The following is a 16,375-nucleotide window of genomic DNA, read 5'->3' as shown; positions in this document are numbered from 1 at the left end:
TAAGTCGTGACCAGGAATAGCTTAGTGCGCAGGCTAAGGTGTGACATTAGAGATCCCACCCTTCTTCGCATATCCGTCCTCGCTGATGTCCTTAAGTGCGTTAAGTTGCTTCAAAAGTCTGGATGCTGCATTGGATTCATACATCCATGAGCAGTAACTGAGCATTTCAGTCCCTTAAAAATGCTTTGCAATATTTTAAGCAATTTTCATAAGTGACCTTCCTTTACAAGGTTACAAAGTATTTACAGCACAGAACCAGGGTTCAGCCCAACAGGCCCATGCCGGTGTTTATTTCTCGGACGCATTTTTTAATAAAAGTGAATTTTGTGCTCACTGAAGTGAGGGGTGCCAATGCTGGGAAATGGAACACATTCTCACTCTTTGTATCCCTTGTCAGGTGTATTCTGCTACAGTGTGCTTAACCCCCAACTTCAGAAGAGCAGCCATACTTGGGTCAGTGTGACATTTCTTTTTCTCCGTGCTCGCCATCCAATGTGTCCAGTTTGAGACTTGCAATTTAATGCAGGGTGGTACGAAATGACGGGCGGTTTTGTGGGTGTGTGAGTTACTAACCATGAATTGGATTGAACGTGCGCCAAACTGATCCTGTTTAATGCTCCTAGTGCAGTCTAACAGAGGGCACGTTATTCCTTCAGTCTGGACTGGATTTAAACCAGGTCCAAGTGGTTCTAGGAAGATTTATTCTAATTAAACTCCTCTTAATTTCATTTGAAAATGGTAACCACATATAATCAATTAAAATTCAAGATATTTAGTAATAATTTGAACCCCTCTAATAATTTTGATAAAGAACTACAGGAAACTTTCGATTTACTGGCACCTAAATAACCGGAAATCTCGGTTAACCGGCAAAATTCAGGAGTAGGTTCAGGTAACTTTAATTACTTGCCTTCCTCCATCTGTTGCTGTGCAAGGGTGTGGCTGCAGCTGTTGCTAAGCTACAGAGACGCTTGCAACTTGTGGCCATTGTTCTGAACCTGTTGCTAAGCAACAGGGTTTGTTGCTTTATACGGAGCTCTCCGCTCCGTATCTTTTACTATAGCTTTCGGTTATCCGGAATGTTTGATGAACCGGCACCACGTCGGTGCCGGATAAAAAAAAGTTTCCTGTATGTGGTAAAGTGTTGGTTTTAAAAGTTTGCATTGAAAAATCTGAATTGAGGAATAGTTTAGAACCTTGCACTGTGTTAACACTGCTTGCATATTTTGCACACTTTGTTTAGTCATGCTGCATCATTCTGAAATTCTGACTGCTCCCCCCCCCCCCCCCCTCCCCTTTCACAATGGCTTAATTGGCCTTGTGTAAATTTGAGATGTGCAGACCAGGAAGGCCCTTGGGCCCAATCCCTAGTCTGTTCTGAGTTGGGTAATCTCAGTCAGCGAGGCACTATGGTTGTCCTGAGGAACCCTGGCTTCGGGGGATGACAAATCAGACATGGTTATTGCTTCCGATCGCTATTCAGTGACCAGTTTGTGACCATCTAGTGAGGACAAGATTGGGCTGAGCCAGCAGTTAGACTCGCTGTCTCGGCGCACACATGAGGAACGATGACTTGGGCCAAGTTCTTGGGTGGGGTGGGTGGATATGCCATGGAACCGTGCCCCAGCATGCGTCAGTGCCTTCACAGGCAGAGGGGGCAAAATTTGGGGTAATCAACGTATATATTAAAATCTTGTGTAGGGTGTGCCCTTCCTGTCCACAAACCTTGTTTCCTGTTGTCACGATTTTTGGTCATGCTTTTCTGTCAGCCTTTATCATTGTAAATTACTATGTCAACTCTTGCCTTGCAGCTGCAGGCTCTGGCCACTAGGTGGCACTGTGAAGTAACTTTCTGCCGTCTCTGTCTAAACTCTTAACCATCTTGAACATGTGTTGGGGGGGGGGGGGGGGTGGAAATCATTTTAATCAGCTGACTGTGGGCAATGCCACAGGCAATTTACTGGTTTAACAGAAAAAGTTCTAATGACTTTCCTCTGTTTTGCTTACAGTGAAGAAGCAAGCAGTTAGCTCGTTGAAGACTCTAGTGGTGTGGTACGAGCACCATAAGCAGACGTGCAAACAGGAGCCAGTGCTCTACGAGCTGCAGCAGGTGTGTGACTGCTCGGTGGCCGTAGTGTGGCAGTGTGAGGCAGGGCACCAGTACCTGCAGCGTCTGGAGCCTGTCCAGAAGAACTGCCACTCCCCGGACGTTGAACCCGGCGCCAAGGGCAGCCTGACGGTCAGCAGCTCGGAGGAGAACCGGAGTCGGCCGCCATGTCCCGTGGAGAAAAAAGTGAGGAAGGACAAAAGAGGCACGGTCGGAAGGAAACCGGGGCAGTCGAATGCGTTGTACATGAAATGCGAATCCGACACCTCAACCTGCGAGGAGTCTGACTCGGATCAGAAATTCGAGGAATATTTCAACGTGAAACTCATTGATGTTGACGCCAGTGAGTCCAATTATGAAGGTGGAAACAAAGAGGGTGTCAAAGCAACTGCCTTGAGCTCAGGAGGCAGACCTTCTGAAGAGACCGATGGAAACGAAGACAGACACGGGAGTGAAGTTCGTGGGCTGGCATCTCCACGCCGAGCTCCGTCACCATGCAAGAGCTCCGTCAGTGAAGGAAACCATCTGCCCTTGCCAGGAGAGCTGCCCACGCTGGATAATATATCCCAGACTGTTGAGAAGGATGTATTGAACTCCTTAACTACCAACTGCCCTGTAACTGTGCAGATTTCCACAGTACAGAGTTCGGAGATCACCAGCATTACGGACTCGGAGTTTGGACATGTGCCCTTGGACCCTGCCCAGCAAGTAAATGCCACCGAATACGAGGAAATGACTTGTACTTTTTCGGAACAGTTGACCTACGTGAATCCAGTGGGTGAATGTTACAGCATTGAGGGGCAGAATGAAACCACAGAGTGGAGTGAGCATCCAGGTACTGTACCATTTTAATATTTTGTGTTATTTAACCGTGATGGGGATTTATTATTCATTCTCTGCCTCCTCCCCTAAGTAACGCTTTTGCAAGTGGTTACAGGAGTTTCTAGTGAGATTCCCTTTCTGTTGGCCAGTCTGTTTTTGAATGAAATAGGTTTTCATGCCATTATTTCCTATTAAAAGCAGAATCTGATTTATTTTCTTCTTAGCAAGCCAAATCGTCACCAAAGAGTTATCAGATCCGAGTGTCTCAAAGTATTGAAATATTCTAGATATGAGATAATACATCTCTCTGCTTATATTTTGAAACGGTCTTGTGGCTGTTAATTAAATGGTGACATGAGTTGTAGCTGAATGTAATGTTTTTCATTGAATTTGTCACCATCTAACTGTGTTGTTCCTGACCTGGGAGTGCGTGACAGGGTAATGTAAAAGGAGCTTTAATCATCGTGCCATAATGTGCCGGTGCTTGATGGGCTAGTATAGAGGGAGCTTCACATATCTAACCTGTGCTATACCTGACCTGGGGGTGTAAAAGGAGCATTGCTCTACATCTAACCCTGGAAATCTTTTTTTTTTGTACATGGCAGTGCTAAACAGTTCTTGATCAGATATGCTGCACATTTTAGTGGATTTTGGGTGCCAAAACCCTGAAATTCTCTTAGCTGCCTGTTTCAAATGAGCACCTTTTTCAAATTGTAGCCTCTAAGATGCAAAAGCCAAGGGATAGCAGTTTTCACTTGACCTTTCCTATCTTCGCTGTCTCGTATTGCAAGAAAAATGGGTTGCATTAACATGCTTAAGGTTCGAGCTGACTGGCACAGCTTGGGCTTGACACCGCGTGGCGGGTTCATTGTGATGTCACGCCATGTTAAAGAAGTGCTTGGCCAGCTGTTGGACCTCTGGACCATCTTAGAAACTCACTAGAGTGTCTTTTTTTTAACATACTGAAACAGCAGACATTTCCGCCTGTGCCCTCAAAACATTGAAAAATTACTGGCTGGGGTGTGTAGATTTGCATCCAGGAGAAACTGACGCAAAACACACACGCGCAAAATACACCTAGCTCCTGGGTAGGTACAGTGCAGTTTGAAGCTCACAGCGTAATGAGGTCTTGCCTTGTGCACTTGACTCTCTGCGGTTACTGGTCTCGGAACGTTAATGCAATAATACTACAGTCTCTGTTGCCTCTGCGCTCTTCAGAGGATCCAGCAATTTTTCATTTAACCGGTTACCCATCCCTGGCTACTGTAGTAAGTGGAGTTATTGGGCACGGGTTAGTGCGAACTAGTGGCCCTCAACATGGACGCCTTTTTAAATTTTATTTAATGAGAGCAGCAATTGGCTCTTTCGAAGACCTTTTTTTTTTTTGCAGTCTTTCCTCGTGTGATGATGGCAGTCACTGATTCCGCAAAAAAAAACGGACAGGGTTCTGAAATCCGACCCCCCCTCCCAAGCCGCCAGTACAAATCCTGGAATCCCACGTAATACAAACTGAATTTGACTTATTTGGTCCTCGTTGATCAGTGGCCCTAATGGCAATGTCCCACTCCTTGCTCCTCCAATGACGAGGGAAATTGTCACCCTGAGGCGGGGTCTCTTTCCCCGCCCTTTTGGAAATTACCGAAATAGTTTCTGGCAGCGGTGACCCAGAGCTCCCGATGTGTCTCTGATCAATTTGAACTCTTGCTGATCGAATACAGCAGAATTGCAAGTTGGCATTTGCCTAAGCCAGCTGAAATGTCGTTGCGCATTCATTGTGTTTTTCGCAGATTTAATTGATGTAACCGGATAAATGATGTCTGTACTTCCAATATCTGATCGAAAAATCCATTATCCATGTAGCTCTGATATTTACAATGTTTCTATCTGCCACACAGGGCAGTTGAGGCCAATTCATTAAATATATTCAAGAAGGAGTTGGATATATTTCTTAAGGCTAAAGGGATCAAGGGGTATGGGGAGAAAGCAGGGACAGGGTACTGAGTTTGGATGATCAGCCATGATCGCATTGAATGGCGGAGCGGGCTCGAGGGGCCGAATGGCCTACTCCTGCTCCTATCTTCTATGTTGGCTTGGGAGGACAGGGATTCAGAGTTTGGGAACATAGAGATGCTTAGGTGGCAGAATTTTTCGAATATCGAATTCACAAATGAAAAGTTCTCTATCTGAATGCACGTAGCATTCGTAACAAAATAGACGAGTTAATGGCACAAATAACTACATATCGGTACGATCTTGTGGTCATTACAGAAACATGGCTGCAGGGTGACTGCCTGGGAATTAAACATACCAGGTTATTTAACGATCAGGAAGGACAGGCAGGAAGGAAGGGGAGGTGGGGTGGCTATGTTAATAAAGGAAGGAATCACTGTAATACAGAGAAATGATATTGGGTCAAAAGATCAGGATAATGAAACAGTTTGGGTGGAGGTAAGGAATAATAAGGGGAAAAAAACACTAGTGGGCGTCGTCTATAGGCCTCCGAACAGTGGCAACTCTGTTGGACGGAGTATCAATCAGGAAATAGTTGAGGCTTGTAATAAGGGAACATCTATAATTATGGGGGATTTTAACTATCATATTAATTGGACAAATCAAATTGGGCAGGGCTGCCTTGAGGATGAGTTCATTGCGTGTATTAGGGATGGGTTTCTTGAGCAGTATGTAACTGAACCGACCAGGGGGCAAGCAACCTTAGATCTGGTCCTGTGTAACGAGACAGGATTAATTAAAAATGCCCTAGTAATGGATCCCCTTGGAATGAGTGACCATAACATGGTTGAATTCCATATTCAATTAGAGGGTGAGAAGGTTGGATCTCAAACAAGCGTGCTAAGCTTGAATAAAGGAGACTATAAAGGTATGAGAGCAGAATTGAGTAGAGTGGATTGGGAAAATAGATTAAAGGGTAAGACGATACATGATCAGTGGTGTACATTTAAGGAGTTATTTTACAACTTCCAAAAAATATATATTCCACTGAGAAGAAAAGGGTGTAAAAGAAAAGACAGCCATCCGTGGCTAAGTAAAGAAATTAAGGATAGTATTCGACTAAAAACAAGGGCATATCAGGTAGCCAAATCTAGTGGGAGGATAGAGGATTGGGAAAACTTTAAAAGACAGCAAAAAATAACAAAAAGATTGATTAAGAAAGGGAAGATAGATTATGAAAGTAAATTAGCAAAAAATATAAAAACAGATAGTAAGAGTTTTTATAGTTATATAATAAGAAAAAGGGTGGCTAAAGTAAATGTTGGCCCCTTAGAGGATGAGACCGGGAAATTAATGGTGGGAAATATGGAGATGGCAAAAACACAATGAATATTTTACATCAGTCTTTACAGTAGAAGACACTAAGAATATCCCAACACTGGACAAACAGGGGGCTAAAGGGGAGGAGGAGCTAAACACGATCAAAATCACTAAGGAAGTGATACTCGGTAAAATAATGGGACTCAAGGCGGATAAATCACCTGGACCTGATGGCTTACATCCTAGGGTCTTGAGGGAAGTGGCGGTAGGGATTGTGGATGCATTGGTAATAATTTTCCAAAACTCCCTGGACTCGGCAATGGTCCCGGCAGACTGGAAAACTGCTAATGTAACACCCTTATTTAAAAAGGGCAGTAGACAGAAGGCTGGAAACTATAGACTGGTTAGCCTAACATCTGTGGTAGGTAAAATTTTGGAGTCCTTTATTAAGGAGACAGTAACAAGACATTTGGATAATCATAATTTAATAGGACAAAGTCAGCATGGTTTTATGAAGGGGAAGTCATGTTTGACAAATTTGCTGGAGTTCTTTGAGGAAGTAACATATAGGGTGGATAAAGGGGAACCAGTGGACGTAGTGTATTTAGACTTCCAAAAGGCATTTGACAAGGTGCCACACAAAAGGTTATTGCTTAAGATAAAAAAATCACGGGATTGGGGGTAATATTCTGGCATGGATAGAGGATTGGCTATCTAACAGAAGGCAGAGAGTTGGGATAAATGGTTCATTCTCAGACTGGCAATCAGTAACTAGTGGTGTTCCGCAGGGGTCAGTGCTGGGTCCCCAACTCTTTACAATCTATATTAACGATTTGGAGGAGGGGACCGAGTGTAACATATCAAAGTTTGCAGATGATACTAAGATGGGAGGGAAAGTAGTGAGTGAGGAGGACATAAAAAACCTGCAAGGGGACATAGACAGGCTAAGTAAGTGGGCAGAGATTTGGCAGATGGAATACAATACTGGAAAGTGTGAGGTTAAGCACTTTGGCAGGAAAAATCGTAGAGCAAGTTATTATCTTAATGGCAAGAAACTGGAAAGTACTGAAGTACGGTGGCATAGTGGTTAGCACTGTTGCCTCACAGCGCCAGGGACCCGGGTTCGAATCCGGCCTCGGGCGACTGTCTGTGTGGAGTTTGCACATTCTCCCCGTGTTTGCGTGGGTTTCCTCCGGGTGCTCCGGTTTCCTCCCACAGTCCAAAGATGTGCGGGTTAGGTTGATTGGCTCTGATAAATTGACCCTTAGTGTTAGGGGGATTAAATACGTGGGGTTACGGGGATAGGGTGGGATATGTGTTGGTGTAGGGGTTACGGGGATCGGGTGGGATATGTGTCGGTGCAGGCTCGATGGGCTGAAATGGCCTCTATCTGCACTGTGGGGTTTCTGTGATTCTGTGATACAAAGGGATCTGGGGGTCCTGGTGCACGAAACTCAAAAGGTTAGTATGCAGGTGCAGCAAGTGATTAAGAAGGCCAATGGAATGTTGGCTTTCATTGCTAGGGGGATAGAATATAAAAATAGGGAGGTATTGCTTCAGTTGTACAAGGTATTGGTGAGACCGCACCTGGAATACTGCATACAGTTTTGGTGTCCATACTTAAGAAAAGACATACTTGCTCTCGAGTCAGTACAAAGAAGGTTCACTCGGTTAATCCCGGGGATGAGGGGGATGGACATATGAGGAGAGGTTGAGTAGATTGGGACTCTACTCATTGGAGTTCAGAAGAATGAGAGGCGATCTTATTGAAACATAGAAGATTGTGAAGGGGTTGGATCGGGTGGATGCGGGGAGGATGTTCCCGATGATGGGTGAAACTAGAACTAGGGGGCATAGTCTTAGAATAAGGGGCTGCTCTTTCAAAACTGAGATGAGGAGGAACTACTTCACTCAGAGGGTGGTCGGTCCATGGAATATGCTGCCCCAAAAAGCTGTAGAAGCTACATCATTATCTAAATTTAAAACAGAAATAGACAGTTTCCTAGAAGTAAAGGGAATTAAGGGTTACGGGGAGCGGGCAGGAATTTGGACATGAGTCTAGGTTCGGATCGGACATGGCCCTGTGGGTAGCGGAGCGGGCCCAGGGGCCGTGTAGCCTGATCCTGCTCCTATTTCGTGTGTCTAATTCTGTTAGATTCAGGAGATGGTTCTGTGATAGTAGATTGGCGGTTAGGATTAGATCAGCCATGATCTTATTGAATGACGGAGCAGGCTCGAGGGGCCGATTGGCCTACTCCTGCTCCTATTTCTTATGTTCTTATGTGTCTTATCTGCACTTGCTGAGAACTTGATTAGGTGATATAAGTAGACCCCCTCAAAAACTTTAAAACTGTCTGTCAGATGAATTGTAGGGGGCCGTTTTAGGGTGAATAATGAAGATACTGCTATAAATATATCACCCACGCACACACTTGTTTCCCCCTAGTGAAACAGCAAGACAGATAGCGAACTCACATATAAAATACAACGATTCTCATTTAGAAATAAGTCACTTTAGAAATTTGTGCAACTTTTTCATGTACATCTGCCAGCCCAGTGAGCCGACTTTTGAACGCAGCCCCAAATGCTTGAGTGAAAATCTGCCGTCTTTAATTAGTTGTTCCCCCAGAAGGATCGAGTTGGGGAAGTCTTCAAGTTGGGCGTGTCTCGACTCAGTCCTAATGCGAGTGTGCAACCTCCAAACTGCCTGCAGTTCGGCAGAAACTGGCACTGCACCGTGAGCCTTCCTTCTGTCTCATGCAAATTGAAGTGAATTGAGGGCTTGATTTTTGCCAGATTGTTTGCCCAAAGCCATGGAAGCCAACCAGGTCTATACAAACATAATGCCAAATAGTTAGATTGGAGTGGTGTGTGAACCCATAATGTCTTTCAGCAGAAATGCTTGGCTGGACAAGTGGATATGCTGACACTGCTACAGAACATTTTTTAAAAACCACTATATATAGATATAAATCGCTAAACTCAAGGCCACCAGTAATAAAAATTGTGCAGTTATGAAGTGGTGTTCGGGAGGCTTAATGGTAATAACTTTTAACGATGTAATGTTTGTGTCCCAAAAATATTCTTTTTAAATGTAATGTTTTTCAAATCAAGTTTTCAGTTTAACAGCTTGATTTGTGATATTCTCACCTCTGCATTGGGCTGTAACCTTGTGGTCTGACTGCTGCTGTCAACATATTTGACAGGATAGTCGTACGATGTTGCTGTAACAACTAGTTCTTTCCACTGAGTGCTTTAACAAGCTTCAACTTTGGGATTGAATTGAATTACAGAAACTTTGTTCTTTACTGATGCAGGTGTGATAGGAGAGAGAACTGTCATTGATGGCTCGGCATTGCCTCCAACTGACCCAAGGGAAACTGCACAGGAAATGACACATAAGTGAGTGTTTGGTTAAAGCTTCTGTGATGGGGCATTAGATTTAGCTATTGTATATTGACGGCATCCGTATCCTCAGACTCACTTACTGTCTTGTATTTCCACCAGCCTTGTTTTGCTTGTTTAAGTATCCACTGTGTGTGTATCTTAGATGATAAGGTAAGACAGATAGGAGTAACGTTGATTGTTTCTGTACACCTACAATACCATACAGGTAATCTTCCCCAATGGCTCAGCTGCTAACTGCATTGTGTGATGTGATGCACTGCACCAAGGAAGATCCCAGATACGGATCTTGAACTTCACTGAGTAAGCTGATCTCAACGAGGACGGCTATGGGGGTGCTGCGTTTGGCTTTAGTTTCCATGGGTTAGCTGAGGGGACAATCACATGGGGTTCCTGTACCGGATCACTTCAGCGATCCATCCTAGACGTGGGTGGTAAGGGTGGGCTTAGCTTGGCTGTGGTCAAGTTGTCTTCTGACACTATCCTAGAAAAATAGGAGAAGGAGTCGGCCATTCGGCCCTTCAAGCCTGCTCCGCCATTCAATATGATCATGGCTGATCCTCTATCTCAATACCGTATTCCCGCTCTCTCCCCATATCCCTTGACGCCTTTTGGGTCTAGAAATCTATCTATCTCCTTCTTAAATATATTCAGTGACTTGGCCGCCACAGCCTTCTGTGGTAGAGAATTCCACAGGTTCCACCACCCTCTGAGTGAAGAAATTTCTCCTCATCTCAGTCCTAAATGTCCTACCCCGTATCCTGAGACTGTGACCCCTCGTTCTAGACCCCCCAGCCAGGGGAAACATCCTCCCTGCATCCAGTCTGTCTAGCCCTGTCAGAATTTTATACGTTTCTACGAGATCCCCTCTCATTCTTCTAAACTCTAGTGAATACTGGCCTAGTCGACCTGATCTCTCCTCATACGACAGTCCTGCCATCCCAGAAATCAGTCTGGTGAACCTTCGCTGCACTCCCTCTATGGCAAGTATATCCTTGCTCGCACGTGGAGGTAGTGAGGGAGATACAGCTCTGGGAGCAGGACCACTGACCTAAGGAGAAGAAATTGGGGGTGAATAAAGTAGTTGATGGGGAAATATTTTTCCATTCGAGATAAAGGCATTGCTCCCAGTAAGACAGATTGTTTAATGGGCAATCTACCATGTATGTGTGTGTCAGTGTATTATTCTGCTGCTGAGGTACAGCTTTGTTTAGCCAGGCCTAGTTACACAGACTAATTGCTGTCAATAGGGGATCCAGAGATCAGTTGCTTTTGATGAGGGAAATTTGCAACTGACAGATGGTTGTAAATTTCTGCTTCCAGCTCAGAAGTAGGCATAAAATTACTTTTTCCTTCCCCCCCCGCCCCCCGGCCCTATACTTTTTTCAGTTTGACGGGTGACGGACTCAAAACTATACAACTTCAACAGTAAAATATTTAATTTGAACATCGTACATCAGTGGATAAATGATGGTTCTAGTCAAATCATTTTTTTTCATTAATAAACCTTGCTCAGTCACTTTCCATTTGCCAACAGTGTTGGCCTGTTTAACAGCAGAAAATGTTGCCTTGGATGGAAGAGGTAGGAAAGAGCTGGGAAAGAAACGAGGGCTACGACAGTGGGACAGTCGCTGAGTTTTGTTACAGTCCTTTGCTGCTCACCACTGACGAATGGGGAAGTTTTTGCATTTCTCCTGCAGCTTCTGCACTGCTGGCTACCTAAAATTGCACATTTTAATGTCCGTTTACATCTCGGGGACAACAGGTGACCCCCTCTGCCTCGGGATGTGGACCCTCGAATCAAATACCAACTGTACAACATTGTACCAGACTGAGCTTGTGAATGGGGGCATGACCTGTGGCATTGCTCATTGGGAGCCAAGACAAAGTGAGTGCATTAGTGATGCTCTGCGTGAATTAGTGTGTCCCTCGTTCTTGAGGATGACTGTGCCAACAACGAAGGGGGCCTAAGTTGAACATAAGAACTAGGAGCAGGAGTAGGCCAATCGGCCCCTCGAGCCTGCTCCACCATTCAATAAGATGGCTGATCTGATCCTAACCTCAAATCTTCTATCACTCTCCATCCCACCCGAACCCATGTGATCTCCCGGGAGAGGCGAAAAACCAGATTAAAAAACCCAATGGCCAATTTGGGAGAAAAAATCTGGGAAATTCCTCTCCGACCCATCTAGGCGATCGAAACTCGCCCAGGAGATCACTCTGTCCCTATATTTTCTACAGTACTTACCTTCTGTAAAGGCGATCTCCACCCCAGCCAGGAACAGGAATAAAACCATTTCCTGAAATCTAACACAGAATTAGAACACAAGAAGTAGGAGCAGAACCAGGCCACACGGCCCCTGGGCCCGCTCCACTACCCACAGGGCCATGACCATTCCGCACCTAGACTCATGTCCAATTTCCTGCCCGCTCCCCGTAACCCTTAGTTTCCTAGAAGTAAAGGGAATTATCTATTTCTGTTTTAAATTTATTTAATGATGTAGCTTCCACGGAGTTGATGGGTGTGTTGAAGACTATGCAGACTGACAGGTGATGGACATTGCCTACCACAAGCCTCACACAACCATGTTCCCGGGAGGCCGGGATTCTCCTGTTGGTCCCTCTGACGTTGCCGATCGTTCCGTGTCTCGCGTCCTGCCTCTGCACTGGTGGGTGCTGTAGCTCAAAAGCCCTTCCCCCCCCCCCCTCCTCTTGCTTCACGCCATTGCCTTCTGTCGGTGACCAGCGTTTCCCAAGGGTCAACGACCATGTTGCCCTGCTTCAGGTGAATCTTCAGTGTGTCCTTGTAGCGCCTTCGTTGCCTGCCCTGCTTCCTTCTGCCATTCACCAGTTCTCCGGAAAGTATCTGCTTCGGCAAACTCCTATCGTCCACCCTAACAACATGTCTAGTCCAACAGAGCTGAGCATCGATGATCACAACCTTAATACAGGTGTTGTCGGCGCGTTCCAGTACTTCCTTGTTGGTGATCTTGTCCTGCCGTCGAATACAAAGTAAGCTGCGGCGGTGTCCTTGGTGAAACCTGTCCAGCTGTTGAGTGTGCCCTTGTATAGTGTCTATAGAAACATAGAAAATAGGAGCAGGAGTGGGCCATTCGGCCCCTTGAGCCTGTTCCGCCATTTAATGAGATCATGGCTGATCATCCAAATTCAGTACCCTGTCCCTGCTTTCTCCCCATATCCCTTGATCCCTTTAGCCTTAAGAAATATATCTAACTCCTTCTTGAATATATTTAATAAGTTGGCCTCACCTGCCTTCTGTGGTAGAGAATTCCACAGATTCACCACTCTCTGGGTGAAGAAATTCCTCCTCATCTCTGTCCTAAATGGCTTACCCCTTATCCTTAGACTGTGACCCCTGGTTCTGGACTCCCCCGCCATCGGGAACATCCTTCCTGCATCTAGTTTGTCTAGTCCTGTTAGAATTTTATAAGTTTCAATGAGATCCCCTCTCATTCTTCTAAACTCTAGGGAATATAAGCCTAATTGACCCAATCTCTCTCCATACGCCATTCCTGCCATCCCAGGTATTAGTCTGGTGAATCTTCGCTGCACTCCCTCCATGGCAAGAACATCCTTCCTCCGATAAGGTGACCAAAACTGCACACAATACTCAAGGTGTGGTCTCACCAAGGCCCTGTACAACTGCAGCAAGACATCCTTGCTCCTGTACTCGAATCCTCTCGCTACGAAGGCCAACATACCATTTGCCGCCTTAACCGCCTGCTGCACCTGCATGCTTGCCTTCAGCGACTGGTGCACAAGGACACCCAGGTCTCTTTGCATTTCCCCTTCTCCCAATCTATTGCCGTTCAGATAATAATCTGCCTTCCTGTTTTTGCCACCAAAGTGGATAACCTCGCATTTATCCACATTATACTGCATCTGCCATGCATCTGCCCAATCGCCCAACCTGTCCAAATCATACTGGAGCTTCTCGGCATCCTCCTCGCAGCACACACGCCCACCCAGCTTTGTGTCGTCTGCAAACTTGGAAACATGTTTTGCCTCCATGCAGGAAATTGTTAAGGACAACCACCTTTTATAAGGGTATAAGTATGAGTAACTGCAGCTTGTTGAGCTCCATCCAGTGGTGGAAATTGCAGCTACAGGAGGAACTGTGTACCCGTATTCTAGATTGGGGATTACACAGAATTGACCGCACAGAAACATGCCAGTGTTTGTGCTCCACACGAGCCTCCTCCCTCTCTGTGTTTACTTCATCTCACCCTATCAACATATCCTTCTCTTCCATTCTCCCTCGTGTGTTTATCTAGCTTCCCCTTAAATGCATCGATGCTATTCATAGGATATACGGCACAGAAACCGGCCATTCGGGTTAATTGACAGTGAGGGTCATTCCATCCAAGCCCTGTGGTGTTCCTGACCCGGTGTCCACATATGCACACTTTTCCAGTAGAAGGCACTCGACAGCAACCAGGAGCTGGAACCTTTGCTGAGGCGAACCGTAGCGCCACGTCGCTGTCCAACTTAAGATCAGCTGAACCCCGAACAGAGCAGAAGTCCTACCTCTGAGCTTCCGGAATGTGTGGCTCAGCTGTTAATGCCAAAATAAGTCGGAAACAACATGCACGGATAATTTATTATATCGGTTTCTCCATTGCATCACTGAAATGGACACAATCTAAACCCCGCATCCTCTCCCCAGACCAAAGAGAAAAAAACGGGGCCACATTATTGATGCCGACGGGATGTTTCAGCTGTTTCACTGTCCGCACGAAGGATGCAGCCAGGTGTACATCACGCTGAACAGCTTCCAGGCAAGTACTGACCCTTAACCTGTTGAAAGATTAAATAGTTCGTCATTAATTCAAGAGGGGTGGGGGGAAAAACCCAAGTCATCCTCACTGACCCTTTTTGCACGAGGCAGACCATGACGGCGTGGTTGTCCCAAGTTTGAAAAAGATGGTTGGACATAGTCAGATCATCAAACAAATTTTTGCCATACCAATGAAATCTGGATTGCCTCATGCAGTGTGTGCCCGAACCCACAAAGCTTCAAGGCTAATGTCCACGCCAACAAAATCTGATGGTTTAACCTCTTATTTCCATGCGAGGGGATTTGACAATGTGGTCTACTGATAACTCAAAAGTCTCGCTTCTGCACTAAAAACATTGAATTGCCCATAAATTTTTTAATTCAGCAATGTAAATAACGCAGCAAATCTGGTGCTCAAAACAATTTGAATGATCTTAATTTGAACGAAAGAGTAGACTGTACTCCTGTAAGGACAGCAGCCATTTTTTGTCCACGAATTTTGAAAACTCATCACTCGCCCATTTTGAATTTGGAAAAATGTTTTAAGAATTTTCCCAGATATCAATAAACAGCAAGTTAAGCCCATGTCGGCTTTGCTTCTTGCGATCCAAAAAAACTGATTGATTGTTAAGGGAGAATTTTCCTTGGCTGCTGCAGTTTTTAAGAGCAGTCCTGTACTGTACTGGGCCTCCAGTGCTGCTGCTCATTGACATCCCCATCCAGTACCATCCTCCATAAGATGCCAGCCGGCGCTGGAGTCTGTAAACCTGCCGGCCACCCACAGAAGACTGGAGCAGGTGGGTCTGTGCTGCCAACCCCCAACGTGGGAAAAATCGGATCATTTTATAATTCTGTGTACAGCCGGAGCAGAAGAACCGCGCGTGTGTGTGCCGTTGTCTGTGCTCTGGTTTTAAAAAGTCAAACTTTGCCACGCTACATCTCGAGGCACTTCACACACACACACACACACACACACACACACACACACACACACACACACACACACACACACACACACCGCGCCTTATTCTGGAGTTGCAGTGTTTGCCGTTATGTAGTGCACACAGCAAGGTGCCGCACGCAATAATGAGATGACCGACCAGCAACGTTCCCTGTCATTTTTCTCGGGCGGGGTGGCATTTAAAAGCCGGTGAGCCGGCTGCGCGGGTCTTCCAGAGCGCTGCACGGCCGCGACGCTTCACGGGAACATTGCTGACCAGTTAATCTGCCTCTGGTAAATATAAAAGCACCATAAAGCTGCACAGCAACTCATTGCACAATGGCTTCATGCAATAAAACATGAAATTATTTACAACAGCCATGAAGCTTCATTTGTTGATCCCTTTCCTCTGGTTTTTAACGGCTAAGCTCATTTGCATGCTGTAATTTCTACATTCTAGTACAGGAAACACTTTTTTTTATCCGGGACCGGCGTGGTGCCGATTTATCAGAAAGTCCGGATTACAGAGAGGTATAGTAAAAGGTACGAGAGTTCCGTACAGAGCAACAAATCCAGGCTTCCCTGTTGCTTAGCAACAGGTGCAGGAACCCCAGCCACAGACCAAGCATTCCTGTTGCTTAGTAATAAGTGCAGGAACCCCGGTTACACAGCCACAGATCCAGGAACGGCCACTAATCTGAAGTAAAACTTAGCTGAACCTACTCCTGAATTTTGCCGGTTAACCGAGATTTCCGGTTATTTAGGTGCCGGTAAATCGAGAGTTTCCTGCAGTTAAATGCAAGAATTCTTTTCTTTGTAGAAACAGGACAACGTGTGAAAGCTACAAGGAGATATTCTGCTTGTATTTCACTTGAACATCAAATGGTTAAGCACTTTCAATTTGATAAAGTGGTCCTGATATTAATAGTCTCAAACAATATTGTCACTGTGCTTATTTAATGTACTGCTGCCAATGTGCTGTTGGACAAATCACACTTAACTCGATCCATTTTAAAATGCCAGTATGCTGCTT

At 45.4% G+C, this 16,375-nt stretch overlaps 1 protein-coding gene across 1 annotated transcript in view; it reads left to right on the top strand.

Moving 5' to 3' along the window:
* The window catches only part of znf653 (zinc finger protein 653), a 47,784-nt gene that overhangs the window by 20,428 nt on the left and 10,981 nt on the right, over positions 1 to 16,375 (top strand). Inside the window, exons 3-5 of the mRNA XM_085971679.1 lie at positions 2,010 to 2,942; positions 9,517 to 9,601; positions 14,292 to 14,403. Of these exons, the coding sequence (XP_085827805.1) occupies positions 2,010 to 2,942; positions 9,517 to 9,601; positions 14,292 to 14,403 (1,130 nt within the window). The remainder of the gene's footprint in view (positions 1 to 2,009; positions 2,943 to 9,516; positions 9,602 to 14,291; positions 14,404 to 16,375) is intronic.

This window comes from Somniosus microcephalus, chromosome 31 (assembly GCF_052327205.1).
Source record: "Somniosus microcephalus isolate GS21.2 chromosome 31, FLI_Smic_1.0, whole genome shotgun sequence".
In the NCBI taxonomy this organism is placed as follows: domain Eukaryota; kingdom Metazoa; phylum Chordata; class Chondrichthyes; order Squaliformes; family Somniosidae; genus Somniosus; species Somniosus microcephalus.
Note: the sequence above shows the minus strand (reverse complement) of the source record. Positions and strands in the feature narration are given on the sequence as shown.